Here is a 16,482-nt window from a genome sequence, read left to right on the forward strand (position 1 = left end):
TCATATTTTCACATTGCTGTTTTGAAATATATACTGTCTGTAGTTGTCTACAAAGAACAGAAATGTCTTCTACATCAGGCTGTCACTGCTTTTTGTAGCTCTGTAGAGGAGCCTCTATGTCAGAGTTGCTGTAATAAAAGAGAGAAGAATATGAGCAACTAAATTCAACAAACTTAAAAAACAGTTTTGAAAAGAGGTGAAACCTAACCTGCTGAGTTCATACATAACTGATTTGGTCTTCAGTTTTTTCAAAGTCAACATATTCAGAAACACAGCAGAGAACACAACAAACTTCAAAAGAAAGATGAAGGAAACAAAGAGGTGAATCCTTCTCTTACCTGCTCAGTTCATATGCGTCAGCTTTCTTCTTCATTTTTTTCAAGAGCCACAAAGCCATAAACACACCAGATAACAAGGCAGTGCCCCCTGTTGCCACACCAACAGTAATTGCAGCTACTGGAGCAGGAGCTGTGGAAACATTGTAAAACGTGAATAATGTGAACTTTTGAACAGAGATTTGTAAGTGTGCACATTTACATTTTGTGTACCATTTGATCTGTTGTTGCTCATTTACCTTGACAGGTGGGTTTCTCTGCAGTCCAGTTGCCATGATGACCACATGTCAGCAGCTCAGGTCCTTCTAATGAGTAGCCTTGGTCACAGGTGAAGGAGCACTGAGAGTTGTAAACTGACTCAGTGCTGGAGCAACTGATGTGACCGTTTTCAGGAGCCTCAAGCAACAAACATGTAACAGCTGTTGTAAAAGAAAGGAAGATATTGCATATTGAAAAAGTGATCTCACCTGTGCTCGTAAGATTGTGAACATGCAAATGACGTTTTGAACAACAAGTAATCCAGGTAAAATGGGTTCACATGTACCTGTGCAGGTTGGTGATCTGGAGGTCCATTGGCCTGGATGTGTACACTCCATGCTGTGTGCACTTTGCAGCTCATGTCCTTCATCACATGTAAAATGACAAACCATGCCAAGTGGATGGGGTGTGTCATGACTAAGAAATGAAGACAGAGAAGGGCTGCAGCTTATCTGACCATTTGTTGGGACCTCTGGAGCAGGACATCCTTTTGCTACAAAAGGGAAACAAAAGAGTAAAATATTATTAATATGTCATGACATAATCAATCCAAGAAAAAAACTGGAGTAACACTGTTTGTAGTAAATATTGATATAATTAGTCTTTCAGACCTTTGCATGTAGGTATGTTTTCATTCCACTGTCCGTCCTCAGAACACTTGATGGTGTTTGCTCCCTGCAGTTCAAAACCTTCTTCACAGCTGAAGCTGCAGGTGGAGTTTGGTCGCAGTTCAGTCTCAGATTCATTGCACTGCATGATGAGGGGAGCTTCTCTCTCTGGATTCTGGCAAAGGATGGCTGACACAGAAACATGTGTATTTTATTGAACGTGTCCTCATGATATATCAGGATCAGACTACTTTAATAATCCCTAAGGAAATTACGTGGGTTACAGTTGCTCCAAGACAGTAACAGTAACAGACTAAACTATTTAAATAATACAATATGTTACAGAGTTTACAAATTTAAGAAATAGCATTAATAAATACAATCACTGAATTATAAATATGAAGAATATTACAGGGGTGGAATATATATAACTGACATTTGACTAACCTGTAAACTTTGTCATTTGTTATTTTATTTGCTATTTTACTTTGGTATTTTACTGAGCGTGTGCAAAAAGGGTGATAAAACATAAAAACACAAATTTCCGCTGTGTGACATGCACACTTACACACTTTTTACTTCAAAATGTTCACATTAGTCATATTTCATAATGTTTGTATTGCTCCCTCTTTATAACCCACCCATTTTCTATATAATGTGGACATTGTGGAGAACGATTAATACCTTGGAGTACACTTAGACAATAAACTGGACTAGGTTAAAACACCACTACACTTCACAGGAAGGGCCAGAGTTGTCTCTATTTTCTGGGGGGTCGGAGGTCTTTCAACATCTGTCGGACAATGTTTAGAACTTTCTATGAGACTGTTGTGGCCAGTGCCATCCTCTATGCTGTTGCATGCTGGGGCAGCAGGTTGAGGGTCGCAGAAGCCAACATACTAAAAAAACTGATCTGCAAGGCCAGTAATGTTGTGGGGATGGAGCTGGACTCCCTTAGGGTGGTGTCTGAGAGGCGGATGTTGTCCAAGATAAGGACAATGCTGAATAATACCTTCCACCCACTCCATGACGTGCTGGCTAGTCACCGGAGCACATTTAGTGAGAGACTGAGATTACCAAAGACTACCACTGAACGACACAGGAAATCATTCCTGCCTGTGGCCATCTCCTTGTACAACTCTTCCATCTAATACACTGTGAAACTGCAATAGCTTCAATCTGTGTATTGGTACATAGTGTTGATTTTATTTGCATGATTTTATTGGGATATTTATATTGCATGTTTGTTTATTGATATTTATACTGCATGGTTTTATCCTCATGTTTATATTTGTGTTAACGTTATACCATGTTCCTTTAACCCACTGTGGACTAAACAGACAATTGTAGGCACCTGTTAGGTGGGGGCGTTCCCCAAGGTGGCCTATCAGCCGCCAGGTTGACCTGTTAAAGGGGATGGTGAGCACAGAGACAAAAGAAGAGAGAGTGACGCACGAAAGGTGGGCAGGAGAAAAAGGAACGCGTGCAAGCCCGCACGTGTGTGGAAGGAACTGCTGCCTGACTGTGGGGTGCCGCGAGTCGTTCGGCGATCCACTCCCAATGCAAGAACGGCAACAGTGGGTGGCGATGGCTGCAATGCACAACAGGGCAGGGATGCCCTTCTGCCTGCATCTGACGGTGAGACGAGGGAGGCCGTGTTCAGGTGTGGAGTGGGGCGGGACTGTGCGGCGACGCGCTGTCAGGAGGAGACAGGTCTGCGATAGGAGCCCCCTCCCTGGTCTGTTGCTGACGAGTTTCCCCATCCCGGAAGAGAAGTTCCTCTCCTGTCTCTTTCATATAAGGACCATTCGCCCATGTGTGGCTGGACTGTGGGATTATGGGACTATGGGAGGGTAATTTTAGCATATGGAAAACATTCATTTAGCCTTGTTTTAATATTGTATAGTTATTTCTGCCGGCAGGGTTTTTAGCGGGTTGCAACACTATTTTTATTGTATACGGGGAATTTTATCTTGTATTTGTGACTCTGGCTGTGTTTTTTTTATGGAAAGTAAATGGTGTTTGAAGCCAGCTTAGTTTCTGTGCCCTGAGCGCTGACCCGCTCACTCCCCTTGTCGCTTGTATGTATAAAGAGGTGGTGGTGAAGATTTAGGTCCACCAGTCTTAGCGGCTACATGCATTTAAAGTTCTTGTTCTATTTGATTCACATTTGTTCGTTTACCTTGACAGGTGGGTTTCTCTGCAGTCCAGTTGCCATGATGACCACATGTCAGCAGCTCAGGTCCTTCTAATGAGTAGCCTTGGTCACAGGTGAAGGAGCACTGAGAGCTGTAAACTGACTCAGTACTGGAACAACTGATGTGACCGTTTTCAGGAGCCTCAAGCAACAAACATGTAACAGCTGTTGTAAAGGACAGGAGGATATTGCATATTAAAAAAGTGATCTCACCTGTGCTCGTAAGATTCTGAACATGCAAATGAAGTTGTGAACAACAAGTAATCCAGGTAAAATGGGTTCACATGTACCTGTGCAGGTTGGTGATCTGGAGGTCCATTGGCCTGGATGTGTACACTCCATGCTGTGTGCACCTTGCAGCTCATGTCCTTCATCACATGTAAAATGACAAACCATGCCAAGTGGATGGGGTGTGTCATGACTAAGAAATGAAGACAGAGAAGGGCTGCAGCTTATCTGACCATTTGTTGGGACCTCTGGAGCAGGACATCCTTTTGCTACAAAAGGGAAACAGAAGGAGATCAATAAAATATATCATAGTTAAAGAGACTTAAAATAAAAGTGCTACAATGGGTAAACACTGTTTGTAGTAAATATTGATATAATTAGTCTTTCAGACCTTTGCATGTAGGTATGTTTTCATTCCACTGTCCGTCCTCAGAACACTTGATGGTGTTTGCTCCCTGCAGTTCAAAACCTTCTTCACAGCTGAAGCTGCAGGTGGAGTTTGGTCGCAGTTCAGTCTCAGATTCACTGCACTGCATGATGAGGGGAGCTTCTCTCTCTGGATTCTGGCAAAGGATGGCTGACACAGAAACGTGTATTTTATTGAACGTGTCCTCATGATATAGAAGATGGTGGGTTATACTTTTCGTGTTCCTCTTACCTTCACAGTGAGGAATCTGCTGATTCCATGTACCTCCTGATGTGCAGGTCACTCTACTGGCTCCCACTAAATGGTAACCTTGGTCACAACTGAAGCTGCAGGTGTTTTTGTAGCTGAACCTCGTATCAGCATCTTCTCCACAGCTGACAAAGCCATTTGTCAAGTTTTGCAGCGCAGGGCACTGAACAGCTACAAAAGAGAGAGGCAACAGAAGGAGTTAAATGAAAGCTTTTATTTTAATCATCATGCAAATCATCCTCCAAATAACAAAAACTACACAACGATGAAAGGTAAAAACATGTGGCCGTACCAACACAGTATGGCTGGGATCCATTCCAATTTGCTGATGCTTCACATTGCAGAGATGGAGATCCAGACAGTACATAACCTTCATCACAGGTAAAAGTACAGGTAGCCTGATAGCTGAATGAGCCCAGAGGATCAGAACATTTCATGGATCCATGTGTCGGCTCTGACATCTTCTCACACTGAATCACTGTAGACAACAGGAGAAAAAACATCAGTCCATGACTCCATCACTGTGTAGAAAATCATAACAATCAATAAAATATAGCATCTCAGAATTTCAGTAGCTACTGGGTAATGTCTCATCTCTTCATTTATCTTGTTACTGCAGATTTCCAACTCACATTCACACAAAGGTGGCTTTTCTGACCATTTCCCTGAGGAAGTACACCTTAGAGATTTCTGCACACTCAGCTTGTATCCTTCCTCACAGGAATACTGACACAAGGATTCATAGGTGAAACTACCATACTTGTGAGAGCAATTTTGGGATCCTTTTTCTGGGGCAATAACTTCGCTTTTGTTACACTGCACAGCTGAAAACAAATAAAACACACAATTAGATATTAAATCCTTTACATGACTTAAAATATGATTTAATCTAGGCGGTCATTTTTTTTCATACCTTGGTCACACTTGTCTCCAAAAAACCCTTCAAAGCAATCACATTTGTGGCTGTTGATGGTTTCAACACACTCTCCATGCAAACAGGAGTCAATCTTACAAGCCGCTGCAGAAAGCAAACATGCTTTCATAAGTCTTCTTAATTATATGCAGAGATGAGCAGTAACACAGTAACTGCTGAGTCTTTGATTTTATTTATTTTTTGCTGTGTTTTACTTGCATCTATTTCAAAGACTGAGTGTAAACACAAAAAAATATTTTATTTTATGTGCTGGAATGTGCAGAAAATGGGTTTAAATGTTAAACAAATTTCTTCAAGTCAAACATGTTTGCATATAAATAACTTTTTGCTTGATGCAATGTGCAGAAAGTTAAAAGATTAAAACTAATAAAACAAATTTTAAAAAGAGCCTTTCCATTTGATTACATTTTATATGATGGATTATGCATAAACAATAGAATTGGGCTGAAAGGTCTATTGTTGTATTACCTATTCAGGTTGTGTATCATGTTTTTCAAAAGTAACTAAGTAACTAATTACTTTTGAAAATAAGTAACCAGTAAAGTAACGGGATTACTTTTTTGGAGACTTAATCATTAATAAGTTACTAATTACTTTTTCAAGTAACTTGACCAACACTGATTATACTACAAGAACATGTCAAATAAATAATTGCAAGCTTTTAGATCATTGAAAATATGAACAAGAATATCAAACATGAAGCAGCTAAAACAAGCTGCTCTAGTATGTTAGTCCCAAACTTTTGCTAACCTGTGTAGCACAGAGCAGTCTTTGATTTTGTACAACTCTCGTCATTCCACTTGCTTGGTTCTTTATCTCTTTTAATATACATCTCCACACAGTCCTCACTGATCTTTGCATTTTTGTCACTCTTGCTGTTGTTCGGTTCTCCTTCTGCCCAGTTGGTTGCTTCCTCTGTCAGAGGCTTGTTGGTTCCTACCCAGGTCCAGACATTATTGATCTTACGGATTCCAATCCAGTAGTAGCCTTTTTTCTTGGGCAGCCAGTTGTTAAGATGCTCGATCTCTTCCTGGTTCTGGATGGCCACCATGTCTGTGTAGTGCTCCTGGCACCAGCTTCGTGCATTTTCCCATGTCATTGTGTTGTTTGAATAGAAATAAGACCAGCACTCTACACTAGTCCACATGCACAGCACTAAGGATAGAGAACAGCAATATTTATTAGATGCAAATGTAGTTTAAAAAAAAGGATGGATTTTTTAGAAATTATTTGTAAAGCTTTTTAATTAACTAAAGGTGTGGTTGCATTAAATATACATACTTAAGCAAATAAAGGCGAAGTTGATCCACGAGCTCTTATATCCATGGGTCTGAATTAGTCCAAAGCAGGAATTCTGTAAACATCATATAAAAAAAAAGTTCATTAAATTAAAGCTGAATTGATTTTTACTGAAATCTGCCCTAAAAAGAACAATATTTAAATTGATACCCCACTCACCATGTCAAATGGTATGCCTGATAGCCTACAGTAGATGTTTGACTCTGTGGGTTTCAGCCTCATATGTAGGGATGAAAGTATTCTGAGTGTTATGCACTGGATTTTCTGCTTTTATGTTCTTCTCTTGTATCATCCAGGAAACCTGGAGGATATCAGTTGAATTCCCCCCACCCCTCCAATACTGTCCAGTATTTCGTCATTCCACAGAAGGCTTTAAAAACATTTCCTGTTCAAAACGTTTGTGTCGTCTTACTCAATCAGCTCATAGTGTTCATCAGTCTGTAACTCACAGGTTGAGTTGACAACAGACAACAACCTTAGCTGAGTGATATTTAAAAAAAAATGTGTAAAAATTGCAATATTCTTCACAGTTGATAGATTTGCATTTTTAGGTGCTCTGGTGAAGACAAAACAACTCACTGAACATTTTGTAAAATTATTTAAATGTACAGCAAAGACTGTGTGAAAGGGTGGAGTAGCTCAGGACAAACGCCTCATTTCAACACTGACCTTACTTTGGTAAGTTTCTTTCCCTGGAGAAAAAAAAACAAAGAAGTTGATTTCTTTTGAGGTATACTGCAATAAGATTTCATTTTATTTATTTTATTTCTTCAACACATAATTGAGAAAGTAACTGACTTTGTCAGAAGATGGTAGAGAAGCTGTTTAGAGTCTGAAGAAAAAAGAGAGAGAAAAAAGTACACTCATACAGTGTGGTATGTCGATGTGACTACTGCTGCTAAGGACCATGGCCTCAGACTTTGATGCTCATTCTCATTGTTTAACAATTGGATGTGAACTTCTCCAGCCCAAGCTGGATGAAACCAACAGAGCCACACCAACCACAAAAAGCAGAGATGAAATTCTGAGGCCACCTGGGTGGAACCCTTAAGTCTGCACCGAGAAATTCTGTCCAGAAAAATTATGAATCAAAAACAAAGGGGACAAAGGGTAGCCCTGGCAGAGCACTCATGCCCAACATCCATCAATAGTGAGTCCAACTTATTACTGGCAATTGTGCACTCACTGAATGCCTTATATCTAATTACCTTACTAAAAAAAAACGATAAAAGACTGCATAACCTCAGAGCATCTAAGTGGCTAGAAAAGAATTCAATGCAAAATCCAGATCAAAAGGTAACTAATGTATAGTGGCTGTGCAGAAACGCTGTTGAGTGTGGTTCCTGAACATGGAAGGACACTTTCATTGGAGTTTTGTAAAGTTTGTAATATATTATTTAATTTAGTTAAGTCTGTTACTGTTATTATCTTGTAACCATATAATTTCCTCAGGGATTAATAAGTGTTCTGATTCTGATTAAAATAATAAAAACAAACTGTGATTTTTCCATATGTTAACACAAAGGTTCCAAGGACGTCTTTGAGGCTGCCTCTAATGTGTATAAAAATACAATACCAGCAACCAGCAGGGGGAGATAATATATTTAAATCCACTGAGTCGGTAGTAAGCTAAAAACATATGAAGTACAAAGCCTTTAAAAAGACATTATTAACACACACACACACACACACACACACACACACACACACACACACACACACACACACACACACACACACACACACATATATCTTCTGCTTATCCTTTTAGGGTCCCTTGGGGGAGGGCTGGGGCCTATCCCACCTATCTTAGGGCAACTATTTGCACTCACATTCTGAACTATGGGCAATTTAGAGTTTCCATTTAACCGATCCCCACTAACTGCATGTCGCAGTACCCACACATGAACACGGACAGACCATGCAAACTCTACAAAGAAAGATCCCGGCCTGATGGTGGAATTTAACTTAGGATCAGCGCAACAGTGCTAACCACCACACCACGTGTGCATAGTATTAACAACATATTAAACAAAAACTTTAACTTACTGATATTTAAAACAGCATCCAGAGCATGTTTGAATCTACCTGTTACCACTGCATTGTAATTAATATTAGTAACTGTACAACTGTTCTAAATAAGACTTGTTGTTTATAGTTGTGTATCACATGATGGACTGGCTTCTTCAGGCAGCCTGTGAATAACATGAAAAACAAAAAGAAAGCTCTCAGCATTTTCTTTTTTGTTCATTCTTTGAATTTCTTTTTTTTATTGCTAGGTTGGCAAAGGCTGTGTGGAAGGGTGGAGCAGCAACGCATAATTTCAACACTGACCTTACTTGGGTAAGTTTCTTTCTCGTGAGAAACAAACAGAGATATTATCACTTTTGAGGGGTGTTGCAATGAGATTTCATATGCTCTCTTACTTCTATAACATATACTTGAGAAAAACTGAGTATGTTTATGTTTTATGTAGCAAAAACAGATGCAGCAGAAGGTAAAAATAGCTCCACACTCGACTGCAGCTAATAGAGTCTGTTTATAGTCTAAGGGGAGAAAAACCAAACAAAAAAAACCCAACATGCAGTGACAGTAGCATGACACTAGTATTGCTGATCGTAATAACCTAGAATGAAGAAAAAACACGATCCAATTGTCAGCCTTCATATTTAACTTGCTTTCCAACAACATTTTACAAACATTTACACAATTTTATGAAATTACATGCACAAGTATGTCTTGGGCCACTTCAGACCTCTGTGTGTCTACAAATGACAGCTGGTGAACCAATCATGAGAAAGCCAGGGTTACGCTTAACCCGACAGGTTGTGTTGAATGTCTGATTTACCTTCTGAGCAGCTATGGTATCCATTTTCTGACTGATCCAGAGAAGGGCATTACACAGCTAAGGGCACAAATGGGTTATGCATAATTTAATGTAATATAATCGAACAGGTTTCTAATATAAAAATAACAGATTTCAAAGTATTTGTATAGCGTTTTTCTAGTCACACTGACCTCTCAAAGCGCTTTATACCAGCAGCAACATCTAATAATAGGTTCATACTTTAATCTATACATTTTTACTTATGAAGGAGTGTAGAATCACCACTTCATCTGACTAGTATTTCTTCGGACTGTGGGAGGAAACCCACACAAGCACAGGAAGAACATGCACAATCCACACATAAAGGTCCCAACTAGGATTCTAAATAGGAACCTTCCTACTGAGAGGCGATACTGCCAATCCACGTATTGTCATCAGAGCTCTGACAATGTGATAACTGTAACAGTACTACGACGAGCCCTGTTCATGCTAATAACTTATAATGATTCACTGGAAGCAGGATCGATGCGGCAGAGGAAAAAATATTCCTCGCTGGAATATTGAATTACCACGTTAGTGAGAATCCCGGCTTATAGATTCCTGTCCGATATCGTGTACCTTCAGTGATTGCTTCCCTTCCTGGCTTCAGATTCTTGGACCCTTCCTTTTCCCTGCTTATTGGAAGATTTAGCGTGAGCTGAGAGCGTGACCGGAGTGTGAGGAACGGCTGAGACCCCGCGAGTGTGGAGCACCTGTCCTGACTTTGAATGGCAGCTCTTTGCCAATTTCAATACTAAACTGCTCACGTTTGGCACCTTTCTCTCTCAAAACCATGTTCACAGTTATATTGTTGATAGTCTCCTGGCATCTCCCATCTTCACATGATGTTGCATTACACTGGGTTTTAAGAAAAAGCTCACCAATAAAAGGTCACTTATCACTTCAAAACTCACACAGATTCTTGTTTTTCTTTGTACAGAAGACTGTCTTTTTCCTTGATGACTGATATAAAATCATTAGTTTTAGGATAAGATTTATTGAGTTTATCCCATCAAATTTACTTTGGGAAATTGCTCTGTCACAATAGTTAAACACAAAAATAAAAATGGTGGAATGGTGTATAGATCAGTAAAATAAGATATAAACAAATATACAAGCATATAAAAAAAACTTAATGAAATAAATAACAGAATGAATATTTTACAAGGTAAAACTACTAATCTATGCAACAAAAATTGTGATACACTTCTATCATTCAACTTCCTTCTATTTTTTCCTGAGTTAGTGTACATCTCCACACACATATCTGTAGAGTGGATATTATTTGATTCATACAGGGCCCTTGAATTGTTACTGATCCACGTGCTGTTATTATCTGTCATCTGCACCAGAAAAAAAATAACAACAATAGTTAAGACTAACAGTACTTCTCATAAGTAACAATGAAGATCATGATGAAAAGGACTGAATAAGAAAATCCTGACTTATTTTTATAATAACACCATAAAATGCTCTGTGAACCTGTAAACACAAGCTGCTACTTCAGTTAAACATTTGCTTTTCTAATCAACTCAAATATAAACAAAAAAGGTGTTACAGCAGTAAAATAAGTGTGTTTTTTAAACACAATTAAAAATCAGTGTCAGGCTTTTGTAAGTTTCCCTTTTTTTTATCATACAATAAGTGGATGTTGTCACCTTCAGCCTTATGTAAGACATTAGGTCCTTTTCCTGTACCACTAAAGTGCTTTCACAGATAACAATCAGTTTATTAAAACAAACAATGAGCAATGGGGAAATGAAATACACAGGAATACAGTTCTTCCTTCCTTGAATAACTGCTAATGACCTTCATGAGAGAGAAGAGAGAGGTCTGAGCATTTTCAAAAGACATTCTTGTTTAGCCCTTAAAAAAAACACACGGTGGCAGAAGGTCATTGTGAAACTGCAAGATCAGGTTGATGATGGGCAGAACTGATGAGTCAAGCTTAAATTCTGGTTCCACATGAGCCTGGAATAGATCCTGCTTGGCTACGCATTTACAGCAATGTGGTGACACAGCTGAACTGTTATTATTAGTCCTGATGAAGAAAAGTGAATGTGCCAACAGCAAACAAAGACATTTGTCTTCATATTTTTTCCAAAAAGGTTTATTAGGTTTGCATATATTCCAGAATTTCATAAAACATCAACTGTAAAATTTCATAGTATAAAAAAACAGTGAAGGTAAAAGAAAACACAACTTTACACATAAAAACAATAAAATAAAAATTCAATTCGAACTATCCTATTCTAAAATAAATAGTAAATAAATACATATCAAATTATTCACATTTGTGCAGCTAAATGACAATTCACACATAACGTTATGTAACATTTATGGTGACATGAATCGTGCCACCTTTCCAGCATTTTCATGAAGTTGTAGAACAATATGTTCAATATGAAATTCCATTCTGGAGGATATACATGTTGTAACAACATTTCAGAGCAATTGCAGATCTTTTAAAAGTTTCAGGAAAATTCAAATGTCACATTATGTCACTCCTTGTCACATTTAGTATGGCTGTTTTTTTCCCATCTGTTATGCTAGTGTATATGATATGTACTTTTTGCATTTCTGTGGAGAAATATACAGCTGTCTGTAGCTGCCTTGGAGGAAGAGAAGTGTCTTCTATATTAGGCTGTCGGTGCTGTTTTTGTAGCTCTGTGGGGAAGACTCTATGTCAGAGTTGCTGTGAAAAAAGAGAGGAGAGGATAAGACAACAAACTTCAAAAGAAAGATGAAGGAAACAAAGAGGTGAATCCTTCTCTTACCTGCTCAGTTCATATGCGTCAGCTTTCTTCTTCATTTTTTTCAAGAGCCACAAAGCCATAAACACACCAGATAACAAGGCAGTGCCCCCTGTTGCCACACCAACAGTAATTGCAGCTACTGGAGCAGGAGCTGTGGAAACATTGTAAAACGTGAATAATGTGAACTTTTGAACAGAGATTTGTAAGTGTGCACATTTACATTTTGTGTACCATTTGATCTGTTGTTGCTCATTTACCTTGACAGGTGGGTTTCTCTGCAGTCCAGTTGCCATGATGACCACATGTCAGCAGCTCAGGTCCTTCTAATGAGTAGCCTTGGTCACAGGTGAAGGAGCACTGAGAGCTGTAAACTGACTCAGTGCTGGAGCAACTGATGTGACCGTTTTCAGGAGCCTCAAGCAACAAACATGTAACAGCTGTTGTAAAAGAAAGGAAGATATTGCATATTGAAAAAGTGATCTCACCTGTGCTCGTAAGATTCTGAACATGCAAATGACGTTTTGAACAACAAGTAATCCAGGTAAAATGGGTTCACATGTACCTGTGCAGGTTGGTGATCTGGAGGTCCATTGGCCTGGATGTGTACACTCCATGCTGTGTGCACCTTGCAGCTCATGTCCTTCATCACATGTAAAATGACAAACCATGCCAAGTGGATGGGGTGTGTCATGACTAAGAAATGAAGACAGAGAAGGGCTGCAGCTTATCTGACCATTTGTTGGGACCTCTGGAGCAGGACATCCTTTTGCTACAAAAAGAAAATAGGAAAATATTATTAACATATTTTGATATAATAAATCAAAAAAAAAAAAAAAACTGGAGTAACACTGTTTGTAGTAAATATTGATATAATTAGTCTTTCAGACCTTTGCATGTAGGTATGTTTTCATTCCACTGTCCGTCCTCAGAACACTTGATGGTGTTTGCTCCCTGCAGTTCAAAACCTTCTTCACAGCTGAAGCTGCAGGTGGAGTTTGGTCGCAGTTCAGTCTCAGATTCACTGCACTGCATGATGAGGGGAGCTTCTCTCTCTGGATTCTGGCAAAGGATGGCTGACACAGAAACATGTGTATTTTATTGAACGTGTCCTCATGATATAGAAGATGGTGGGTTATACTTTTCGTGTTCCTCTTACCTTCACAGTGAGGAATCTGCTGATTCCATGTACCTCCTGATGTGCAGGTCACTCTACTGGCTCCCACTAAATGGTAACCTTGGTCACAACTGAAGCTGCAGGTGTTTTTGTAGCTGAACCTCATATCAGCATCTTCTCCACAGCTGACAAAGCCATTTGTCAAGTTTTGCAGCGCAGGGCACTGAACAGCTACAAAAGAGAGAGGCAACAGAAGGAGTTAAATTAAAGCTTTTATTTTAATCATCATGCAAATCATCCTCCAAATAACAAAAACTACACAACGATGAAAGGTAAAAACATGTGGCCGTACCAACACAGTATGGCTGGGATCCATTCCAATTTGCTGATGCTTCACATTGCAGAGATGAAGATCCAGACAGTACATAACCTTCATCACAGGTAAAAGTACAGGTGGACTGATAGCTGAATGAGCCCAGAGGATCGGAGCATTTCATGGATCCATGTGTCGGCTCTGACATCTTCTCGCACTGAATCACTGTAGACAACAGGAAAAAAAACATCAGTCCACGACTCCATCACTGTGTAGTAAATAATAATATAATTGCAAAAAAAAAAGTAGCAATATTACGAGCTATTAGCACTTAAACTCACTTTCACATGTAGGGGTTTTTTCTGACCATTTTCCTGACCCCGTGCACCTCAGAGGAGTCTGCACACTCAGCTTGTATCCTTCCTCACAGGAATACTGACACAAGGAGTCATAGGAGAAACTGCCATACTTGTGAGAGCAATTTACATGTCCTTTATCTGGAACAATCACCTCACTTTTGTTACACTGCACAACTGACAACAAATAAAACACACAGTTAGATATCAAATCCTTTATGTGACTTAAAATATGTATTTAAACTGTCATTTTGTTTTCTTACCTTGGTCACACTTGTCTCCAAAAAACCCTTCAAAGCAATCACATTTGTGGCTGTTGATGGTTTCAACACACTCTCCATGCAAACAGGAGTCAATCTTACAAGCCGCTGGAAAAAACAGACATGCTTTTAGAAATTTTACCTATTATAGTAAAATAATGTGTCACATAATTAATCTTAATTTTTTAATCTGCTCTAGTATGTTAGTCCCAAAATTTTGCTCACCTGTGTAGCACAGAGCAGTCTTTGATTTTGTACATCTCTCGTCATTCCACTTGCCTGGTTCTTTGTCTCTTTTAATGTACATCTCCACACAATCCTCACTGATCTTTGAATTTATTTCTCTCTCGCCATTGTTCGGTTCTCCTTTTGCCCAGTTGGTTGCTTCCTCTGTCAGAGGCTTGTTGGTTCCTACCCAGGTCCAGACATTATTGATCTTACGGATTCCAATCCAGTAGTAGCCATTTTTCTTGGGCAGCCAGTTGTTAAGATGCTCAATCTCTTCCCGGTTCTGGATGGCCACCATGTCTGTGTAGTGCTCCTGGCACCAGCTTCGTGCATTTTCCCATGTCATTGTGTTGTTTGAATAGAAATAAGACCAGGACTCTACACTAGTCCACATGCACAGCACTAAGGACAGAGAACAGAGATACACATTAGATGCATATGTGGCAGAAAGGATGGATTTTAAGAATTTCTCTTTGGTTGTAAAACTTGCAAGAGTTACACTGATGTTTCTGCTTGCATCAAAATTCTTTACCTAAGCAAATGAAGGTGAAATTCATCCATGAAGCAGAGCTCTTATATCCCCAGGTCTTAAGTAGTCCAAAGCAGGAATCCTATGAAAATAAAATCACAAAACAAGTTAAAATACATTTACAGCGTGCTATCATCATTAAATATAAGATAAAAGTGAAATAATGTTCTCTGAAAAGATTGATATTTAAATTACTAACCCTTCTACTCACCATGTTAACTAATATGCCTGATAGCCTACAGAAGATTGTTGATCCTTCCGCCTCAGTATATTTAAGGATAAAATGATTCTGAGTGTGATCCACTGGATTGCCTCCTCTTATATATGACTCCATCCTCCTACAGGAAGCCTTTCAGCGGAATTTCCCGCAACATTTCCCAATGCTGAATTCCACAGAAGGCTTCAGGATCATTTCCCACAAGAAAGAAAAAAGACAAAAAGAAAACTTCTATTGTCTGTCATCATCAAAAAAGCATTAAATGATATTAACTTAAACAAATTCAAATAAATTCAATCAATATAAGTATTGATAACTTTATATGCTGCAACACTGGCTGCCAGCTGTGTTCACACATTGTCTGGTCCTATAATCAGAATCTGAAATATCAGTTTATAAAACTGTTGGTTTTCTGTTGTCTTATGTTGAAACAGAGGATGATGATTTTCAGTGTGCTTGCCAAAACAGTTTGGATCTGGGTCAGCTCCACCGAGAGGAAACCTTTAGACCCATGGGGATGGAAACAGTGAGTAGAGCATTGATCTTGACGTGGAAATGGTTTGCATGATTAAAAAACGGGGAAAATATATTCATTAGAGAATAAGGTCAGGTCTTTGGCTCAGGTTTATAAAAATATTTGTAATCCTTTTCAGGTTAAACAAAGACACCGAAGTTTGTCATGAACAAGCGAGGGACATATTAGTAATAATCTAATTATAAATGGGTGGATATTATGAGGTACCGGGGAGCAGACTGGGAGACTGGGAAAACATCAAATGTTGTTATTTGTGATGTTTTTTTGTTTTGTTTTTTACAATGTATTACAACTGATGTATTTATTTATTTATTTGTGGTGAACATAAAGATGAACCACAGATAGAATATTTGTAACTGTTGCATGGATACTGGTTTATGCCATTTAGATAAAACAGGAATGAATAATGTGAGGAGAAAAATAAATATTATTCATAATGAATAAGTTGTAATAATTCATCTCTCAAAGAGTTACCTATCGTGTTAGAAAAGTCAGAGTTATTCAGAATGAATTATCAGAGTAGTCCTGCGTTGTTCCTTACTGTTTTGAATATGTCGTATCTGTTTCTATAAATAAGGATGAGTAATATCGTCTTATCTGTCTTTAGTTACTCATTATTGTCACTACATTTACACTTATTCATAAAAAGATAAAGGACATTATTTATCCTTCTGGAATTGAGCCACTGGTAAATTTTGTGTTATCATTTTGGCCAAAGCTTCCTTTCAGGAAGGCTTTCACTCATATACGCACACCCCCACACAGACACATGC

General features: G+C 38.8%; 2 protein-coding genes across 2 annotated transcripts; both read right to left on the reverse strand.

Annotated features, from left to right (window-relative positions):
- Window positions 1-82: 82 nt before the first annotated feature.
- On the reverse strand, window positions 83-6,553 carry LOC146607264 (E-selectin-like). Its single transcript, XM_085347834.1, has 14 exons — window positions 6,518-6,553; window positions 5,987-6,391; window positions 5,216-5,320; window positions 4,935-5,126; window positions 4,595-4,780; window positions 4,285-4,473; window positions 4,018-4,203; window positions 3,689-3,895; window positions 3,384-3,563; window positions 1,205-1,390; window positions 880-1,086; window positions 575-754; window positions 339-468; window positions 83-128 (listed from the first exon to the last, which is right to left on the reverse strand). Coding segments are annotated over exons 1-14 (2,400 nt in total). The 5' UTR covers window positions 6,519-6,553.
- A 5,274-nt stretch (window positions 6,554-11,827) lies between these two features.
- Window positions 11,828-15,224, reverse strand: LOC146607265 (E-selectin-like). The gene is made up of 12 exons (XM_085347229.1): window positions 15,169-15,224; window positions 14,961-15,039; window positions 14,426-14,830; window positions 14,204-14,308; window positions 13,926-14,117; window positions 13,624-13,809; window positions 13,314-13,502; window positions 13,045-13,230; window positions 12,720-12,926; window positions 12,415-12,594; window positions 12,179-12,308; window positions 11,828-12,096 (listed from the first exon to the last, which is right to left on the reverse strand). Exons 1-12 carry the CDS (start codon window positions 15,169-15,171, stop codon window positions 12,036-12,038), a joined length of 1,923 nt encoding a protein of 640 aa, XP_085203355.1. The 5' UTR covers window positions 15,172-15,224; the 3' UTR covers window positions 11,828-12,035.
- Between the last annotated feature and the right edge of the window lie 1,258 nt (window positions 15,225-16,482).

This window comes from Diplotaxodon limnothrissa, linkage group LG23 (assembly GCF_057381915.1).
Source record: "Diplotaxodon limnothrissa isolate DT_005_m linkage group LG23, D_limnothrissa_male_GT1.1, whole genome shotgun sequence".
NCBI lineage: Eukaryota > Metazoa > Chordata > Actinopteri > Cichliformes > Cichlidae > Diplotaxodon > Diplotaxodon limnothrissa.